We start from the raw sequence: 8888 nt of genomic DNA, 5'->3' as shown, positions 1-8888 counted from the left end.
ATGTCCAGGGCCTGAGCTCTCAGATCCTCCAAATTTGAGATTGTAGAAATGAGGAGGAATCACACAAAAGAAGACTGAAAAGGTGTGAATAATGAGGTAAAAGGAAAATCAAGAAAGTGTGATGTCCAGGAAGCCAAGTGAAAACAAGTACTGATGGGTTAAAGTAAAGAGGAGGACAGAACTGCCCAGTAGAGTTAGAAACACTGAACTGAAATCATTAGGGGTAATATGCAGAGTGTCAACAGGTGGGGGAGCAAAAGCATGATGGAAACAGATTTGAGAGTGGAGGGATTGGATTCCAGCAAGTGTAGACAACTATTTATTTTCCAGGAGTTTATCCATAAATGGAAGAGGTATGTGGCCGTAGTTGGAAGAGTCAAGAGAGGAACAAATAACAGCATGTGTGTAGACGGGTAGGAGAGACTCATTCAATAGGAAACAAAAATTGATGGTGCGGAAGTGAGAATGGTAGGAGCAGCATCCTTGCGGCTATGGCATCCAGGTGTCCAGACAATTTGCCTATGGTAACAGGCAGGAAGGTAGAGGAAGTACTTGGGCACAAATGTGGGTAGGTAGGTAAATGCAATGGTAGAAGCTTGGGGGAAGTTCTCTTCTGCTGGAAATAGAAATCACAGCCAAGGCTGAGTGAGGAGTAGGTGTGAAATGGTTGTCTAGGAGGGTGGGAGAGTGAATGGGTTAGAGAAACAGAACAGTTACTGGGCAGCAATTAGGTCCTTGTTAAAGTGAATGCTAGAGGTTTTTTGTTTATCTTAATAATTAATTTTTTAGCCATGCTTTATGTATGCGCTGATTTTCAGTAATTTTTGCTTAAAACCTAAGTTGTTCCTAACTGTGTAACTTTATACTGTATAGGTTATAGTTATATACGTTAAGAAAGTTTTCTTCTATCATAACTGATTTTTCCTTCTCTTTCAATTATTCTGCTTTTTCCCGATGAATTTCTATCATTGATTTATTGATGGGTTAGATAAGTGCTCTTTCTTCTAAATTAATAATTTTCTTTTTCACATTTTCATCTCTTTTTCCTGATGAACTTTTTAGATTATTCTCTTTACCAGTGTTTCCTAAAACTGCCAGACTGTCAAAATCACCTGGGGACATTTTTAAACTTGCAGATTCAGGGACAAAACCCTTGGAAGATCCTGATTCATTAGGTATGGGGTGAAGCCTAGTAATAAATAAGTCTATTTAAAATGCTCCCGAGGTAATTCTGATAATCAGCTGGGTTTGACAATCACAGCTCTGTATCACTGTTGAGATTTACCAGTTACTAATTCCAGAATGGAATTTTATATTTCAACTAATTTTCCTTAATCCATATATTTTATTTTAATCTGAACGAATTCTCCCCACTGGCTCCCTGCTCTTCTTTCAAAGATCAACCTTCATTATACACTATTGAGGACATATGCAGATGTTTCCTGAAATTTTATTTTTTCCTATAATAAATAACTTTTAGAGATAGGTACTTCCTCTGATTCTAAGGGGGTATTATTCCATTTACCTTGGCTGTAGTGCTGTTTTGAATTTCAAGATGATTTTTTTTCCCATTTATTCATCTTTTAATGAGGCGAGTTTGGTTATACACTGGCATTTGCCAACAGACAGTTTATCCCTCTCAGGTCTAAAACCTTAGAATGGTTGATCTGCCCTAATCCAGTATTTTGCTGTTGTTATGAGATTTTCAGGACGCTTACATTTTTAAAAAAATTATGAAATACACCATAGATATAGGATATATAAAATAAGGTATAAAGTATGAATAATTATAAAAGGAACACTTACAGAGCTACCTTGCCTTGGCTTCCATGCTTTAAGTAAGGGGACTACCCAATTGGCTACTACCTGTTCCTTCTGTCCCCTGTGTGCTGTGATTTAGTTTTATTATCCCAATCAGTGGAGAAAGAATAGTAGCTGGGTTCAGAGAAGGGAGAGAAGGGTTGATTCTTCTTTTCCTACCCTGGAAAATAATACCTGAGGAGAAGGATTTCTGTCTCATCTTTTTCTAATTGTTGTAGATACAGCAGCTCAGAAATAATGGTACATACCATCTACCCACTTTATGCCAATTTCCTGGTGAAATATTGCAGGCATGTTCTTAATCCAGATTAATATGCACTGAATTCAGTGGAAATTCTGCTTTAATACTTGCAAATGGTCAAATGACTGACTTTGATCCTTTATCTTTAGAACTGTTTTGAAACAGACACCACATTTCCAATACATTGAATTTCCTGCATCTTCTCTTTCTCTATGTGTCTTCTAGTATTTGTAAAAAACTAGAAGAAAAAAAAAGATACCACATTGGAAACTTGTATTCACTGATTCTTGAACAGTTCATTGTGGCAACATGGAAAATAAAACTAATGAAAGAAAAATGTAGTTTAAGGATGAAAGAAGTATCTTAGACATCCAACCAAGAAGGTATACTGTCCTTTCAGTGGAGGAGAAAGCATAAATCTTGCTCTCTAGAAGAGGGAAGAACCCACTTTCTACAGAAAATCTGCTAATGAGATCACACAGTAACTAGACTTTTTAATTCTAAAATTTTAAATTTTCATCAGACTTTGGTTTTATTCAAAACCACTTGAACCTGTTAAGAAGGGGAAAATTACCTTTTACACATAATTCTAAATGTTAAGTTAAAATCTTCAAGATATGCTTATAAAACACTTTTTAATTAAGCCACTAATTATATATTTGTATTTTCTCTTGCATATTTTTAAAATTTTGGTAACATCAAAATAGAAACAAAAGACAACAGAAAATCACTTTCAGAAATATTTTAGTTATCATGGACCTTTATGGAGGCCACTCTGAAAAAGAAAAATTTATTTTCAATGCTCAGTTGTCACAAAAATGGAAATGGCTACAGGTAAAGTATACCTACCACACTGGCTTGACAAAAGTAATCAAGAGAATGGGCAATGCATTCGAGTTTAGCATTTATAAAAATTTAGAAAAGACCCCAGATGCTAAATTCAGTGTCTTTGTTGTTTTTGTTTCTTTTCAGTTTTTTGTTTGAGGCAGAATTCTTCTCAAAATACGTCTTATGGAGAATCCTAATATAGGAAAGAGATGAGAGTAGGACTGGTCTGATTGGGACTGTTGGCTGCCCAGCTTCCTCATTGCCTTTCTGTAGTTCTCCTGGTACCACTTCCTGGGAGGTCTCTGTCTTACTGGAATCCTGGGAGAAGTCCTAATTCTTGACTTTGCCATTGAGGGCACCTAGGCACACAGCTAATTAATGGGTGGGCTGGGCCCAGAATGCAGGTGTTCTGATTCCTAGAGCAGAATATCCTCTACCATACCACACTGCCTATATTCAGTTCCCAAAATTAGTTCCAGACATGAAGATCTCATCCTTTTAACAAGTAGTGAACATTCTTTGATATCTGCATTAATGGAGGCCAGGGAGAAGTACTATATGAAAAATATTTGTGGACTATATATTTCCAAATACAAGCTAAATTTTGGAATTGGATTGCTTTTTCTGTTGTCTTTATGAGTTTAGAGACAGGTGCTTCTGAAAGATTCCTTCGATAGACAAAGTTGAAAATATTTCATTGTGAAAATGGTGACCAACTTCCAGAAAAGTCAAACTAGTGGGTGTTGTGGCCATATCCACCCTGCACCTCTTAGTTCCCCCTTCAGTGCTTCTGTGCTCTTTGTTAACATAAGCACCTACTTTTGAAGCACAAGCCTTCTTCAGGCTGCAGGGAATTCCCCTGTACCTAGAGATTCCCAGCCTCATATGAAAGTTGAATTGCTTCTTCTCAAGCTTAGAAGCCCACAGTCTTCTTAATAGAAAAATCTCCTGTTTCTACTACACCCCTGTTGCTTCTGTGCACCCAGACTGCTAAAGAGTCTGTCTTTTGCATCTTCCCTCCAGCCAAGTGCTTTACTTCTTGAGTTAGCTTTTTAAAAAGATAGGCATATTTTTATAAATATGAAAAATAGTTACATGCTTTAACAAATCATATACCCCTAATTCTGATGTGTTGTTTCTTGAGGAGGTTGTGGGCATGTGGGGTGTTGAGACTCCTGGCTGACAGTCATTGAAGTAGAGACCCATCTTTTGCTTAGTTGGTTTTTAAAATGCCTAATTCTGGCAAAATTAAACCTGTCAAAGTTTGTTATTATCTAAAATATGATATGTAAATTTAAAAGTCCCTGTGTACGTTCAATATGACACATTAAGTTTACTGTTCAGATGTGCTATCTGGTCTCAACACATTTTTGAAATTGCTTTACCTTTTTTTTCTCTTGCTTTCTATCCATTTATGAACACCCATTTTTAATCATTATTTACAATATTTTTCATCCCGTAATAGAACTTAGTTATGTATTAAGCAACCTTGACTAATGTGATTCACTTTGTGCAGTTAGAAGATTGTGCCAGTAAAGTGTGATTTTCTTATAAAGAGATTGGGGAAGGGAACTACCAGAGGAAATCAGGGTAATAAAGTGACATATTGGTGTCACTTCTGAGACCGTATTTTTCTAAAATCATTTGGCCTTCCTATGTGTAGAGATATAGATTTTATTTTCAACTTGACTGTGCGAGAAATTATTTATTTTCCCTAAGTCAAATTGAGCCTGCTTCAAGTCCCATCCTGTCTGGGAGGTGAGAAGTTAAATCTTTCATCCCTGGTGCTTTGTACCCTCTCTCAAAAGGATCATATAAAGGGCCTAATGTAGAGAGAACATTCAGGAAAGACTTCTCTAGTCTCTTGTCCATACCAGTTACCATGACCACCATGGTCCCTTGTAGTCAGGATGCTTTGCAGCACTTTTGGGGATAGGAATCTTGCTAGGACTGGAAGCCCCTGGGCTTGGGATCTAGCTTCTCTGGGTGGACCACAGCTGTTTCCTTCTCAGATTTGGCCATCCCCCAGAGGTGCTACTGGGGAGAAAGGCACAGGTCTCCATCTCTTGGGAAATACATTGCCTTTGGTCCCTTTCCAAAGTCTTGGATAATCTCGTTGTCCCCTTGGCTCTTGCCACTTCTGCTTCTCTTTTACCTGCTAAAGGCACAGTGTTTGTCTTTCTCCTCAACTCACAGCATAATGCTCCCTTTAAAATGAAACCTTGGAAGGAAAGTCGTCTTCAGGGAATCTGGCACCAAAACCCTCCTTGAGATAAAGGGCTAAAGACTTGTCGACCTTCCTTGAATCAGGAGTGGGGAAATACAGGGAGAGGAAAAGCCAAACGAATAACACAGTTGAGTCTCCTTTACGTGGTGATGGTATTAAAAAAGTAGGAAAATTCTTTACTCCTTTAAGTGTATTTGGAAAGTTAAAAAAAAATGTCATTCCCTAAAGTTGTATTGTCTGCTTATATACATTTGATATCAATATTATCATCGAATTAACCATTCAAGTGAACAAAAGTCAGCCCATGCTTCATCTCCTTACTTCTAATCTTGCAGCAGGTAGAGAAGAGAGGCCTGAATTCTTTCTGTATGCCATGGAGTGTAGCAATAGACATTTGTTCCATAGATACAGAATGGTGGTTTCTAGCCTGTATTCCCAAGGCATTTGAAATTATTGGACAATTGCTGAGGACAAGATGCGGGAGGGAAAACTGAGATCAAGTGTGCAGGGCTCCACGGACGCTGATTTCAATCATTCTAGTCCTTTTCCACTTGCTTTATGTATAAAATTCCATGTAAACCTTTGTTTTAATGGATTCCATTGTTATAAAAACTTGTAAATCATTGAAGGAATATGTAAGTATATACCTACAAATTTGAAATTCCCCAGTATTTTGAGTTAAAGGTCTCCCATTTTCCAGAGTATAATTCTGTAGTATAGAAATAAACCTTCCCCTTAAAATACTATGTTGCTTAATTATCAACTGTATGTGAAAATCCCCAGATGATAGGCCAAGTTTGCGGGATAGTATGATTTATTTAGACTCTCAGTTCCTTTCCTGGTTCATAGGCCATCCATTGTGGGTGTTTGTGGATATAAACCTTGCAGCTTGCTACACTACCAGTGTGGGTTCTTCACTCATCTGTTCACTGTACAGAACAATATAGTTCCTAGAAAGCATTAAGTACTTCCAACCGAAGTACTGAGTCATGTTCTCATTTAACCAGAGTTTTTGAAACTATTGATTTTAGGGCTATGCTGATCATCATATACATTTATATCTAACTACTGGTTATTTTGTTGTTGTTATTAAACAAATTATTCAACTTTAAATTATTATTCAGAGATTTTAGAATGCAATTCAGACAACAATACCTAAAAATAATTTTTACATGGTTAACTTTATTTTATGTCCAGCCAAATAACATGTATGCCATAATATTAGAATTAAAGATTCCAAGAGACAAGTTTAAATACAGTAAAATATTCATATTAAATATTTTGTAATGACATTTTAAATTTTAGAACGCTAAGTTTTGGCTTGTTCAAAACATATTTGAGCAAAACTATTTCAGTGTCAGACATTTTTAGTAACATATAATGTAGCTTTCAGAACAGAAAGTTCCTTTTTTTTACCCTACTCTGCTACTATCATTGTAGTATATAGACTTAAGAATACATAGTGTCTTTTGTGCAGTATGAGCGTTACAATTTTAATTTTTCTCCTATTAGTATCGAATAGTAAAATTAGAGTATTCAAGTTTAGAGATGGTTTTTTCATTGGAAAAGGTCGTGCGATCGATGCGAGAACTAGGACTTCCAACATTGCTCAGCCAGGACTTCCTACAAAAAATACACAAATAAAAATTAGCATTTAAGTATATATAGACTAGCTAAAATGATCCCACGATGAGTAATAATGGGAGTTTACGTTTACTAAGTAACTTCTGCATATAATGTGAAATATATACATGATTTGTACAACGTGAAAATTTTATATCAGAATACCACAGAGTTTAACATATAATTAAATGTGGACAAAGAAAAGCTAATGACAAACTAAGCACAGTCAACTCCGGATGATTTCATATTGGGGTTATTTCCCTCCTCTTAAAACATCCGATGCCATTACTACCTAGCTCTTGTATGCAAAAGGATAAAAATATTTTTATAAAGAAGAAAAACTGCACCATGAGTTTTTCTCCTTACCCAGCACATGGTAGATTATATATATGTATGTGCAGAATGAGAGAGAGAGAAAGAATGAAAGAATATGGGAAAAATCACATTTATTCTTTATTTAAACATTAAAATAAAATTAGATGAATATTTTTCTTATCTATTCAAAAAACATTTCTTACCATATATATTAGCAAAGTGCATTAAAGAGACAGAGTAAATGTTCTGAAACTTTTTCTGCTTATATAGTGTTTTTTCTTATTAGTGATATCATGTGTCTAATTTATACATGATATCACTAGTAAGTGATAATTTATACATTTGGTACTTAATGAGATGCTTCATATAAATTCCAAGATTACTGTAATATTGCTAACACCTCAGATATTGTTAAGGATTTTCCAGAATCTTTCTACCTACTAATAATTAGTTGGCGTTTCAGATTAAGTGGGACTACAGGTTAATAATAATAGGAGGCAGTTTTATACAAATGATGGCTGTTATCCCAGTTGTAGAAACAGTCTACAAGTTTCCTCATATCCCCAAAAGTCTTTGAGGTTGTGAAGCTAGTGCTGTGTACAGCTGTGCAGTATCATGTGTAACAATCTCACATAACCTTGAATTAAGAATATTTTCTAAGCTAAAGTTGTCTGACTAGCTGAAAATTACTCTTAATCAGGCTGGAGAAGAATGACAATGATTCAAGATTGCCCTTGTGTTATTTAACTCTATTATTGGCATATAGTGGATTTACAATATTATATTAGTTTCAGGTGTACAACATAGTGATTCAATATTTTTATAGATTACACTCCACTTAAAGTTATTATAAAATATTGTCTATGTTCCCTGTGCTGTATATTACATCCTTGTATCTTATTTATTTTACAAATAGTAGTTTGTTTTAACCCCCTTTTTGATTCTTATTTGTGACAATTTTTCTGGGTAACGTGAGCTTTTATTTTATTCTTTTTCATAAGCTAAGCCATCAGCACAGCAACAGTTTCTTTTCTTCAACTCATTTAGTTGAAATCTTAAAAATCAAAATTGCATGTGTTGAAGAATGAAGTTCAGTTATTATGAAAACGGCTGATGGCTTCAACATTACCAGTCAAATCTCCTTGAAACCTTCTAGAAAAGAAAGGCCAGTAGAAATAAAAGCTAACATTTATGAAGCACTACCTGTTTGCTCAGCACTGTGCTAAATTCTTTACATACACTATTTCCTTTAATCCACACATTAACCCTGTAAGCTATAGTCCATTAGTCCTCCTAAGTTACTGATGAGGAAAGAGACACAGAAGAGTTAAGTAACTTGCCCAGGGTAGGAGCAGTGGTGGTGGTGACAGTGATCAGATTCTGGATATACTGTGAAGGTATAGTCAATGGATTTGCTGACAGATTGGATGTGGGTGTGAGAAAAAGAGGAGACTGAAGGATGATACCGGGGTTATTGGTTTGAAAAACTACAATTGGTTTGAAAAACTACAATTGGTTTGAAAAACTACAGGATGGAATTGTCATTTACTGAAATGGAGAGACTGTGAGAAGAGCAGATTTGGGGGAAAGATCAGAAGTTCATTTATAGAATGTTAAATTTGAGATGTCTGTTAAACATCTAAATGAGATGTTGAGTAGGCAGCTGGATCTATGAATCTGGAGAGATGAAATTTGGAATTTGTCTGTAGATAGCATTGAAAGCCATAAGAATGGGTGGGATCACCAAGAAAGTGAATGTAGATAGAAAAGGAAAGAGGTCCACAGACTGCACTGTAGGGCATCCCAATGTTAAGAGCTCAGGAAATAGAAGAA

The 8888-nt window shown here is 35.7% G+C and overlaps 1 protein-coding gene across 2 annotated transcripts in view; it reads right to left on the bottom strand.

Moving 5' to 3' along the window:
- Positions 1-6279: 6279 nt before the first annotated feature.
- The window catches only part of ACYP2 (acylphosphatase 2), a 175327-nt gene continuing 172718 nt past the window's right edge, over positions 6280-8888 (bottom strand). For both annotated transcript variants that reach the window (XM_082672872.1, XM_082672873.1), the window contains one exon: positions 6280-6740. In XM_082672872.1, coding sequence (XP_082528998.1) covers positions 6626-6740 — 115 coding nt within the window. In that variant the 3' untranslated portion in view covers positions 6280-6625. The remainder of the gene's footprint in view (positions 6741-8888) is intronic.

The sequence above is a fragment of the Grampus griseus genome, assembly GCF_964374135.1.
Source record: "Grampus griseus genome assembly, chromosome: 15".
Lineage (NCBI taxonomy): Eukaryota > Metazoa > Chordata > Mammalia > Artiodactyla > Delphinidae > Grampus > Grampus griseus.
Note: the sequence above shows the minus strand (reverse complement) of the source record. Positions and strands in the feature narration are given on the sequence as shown.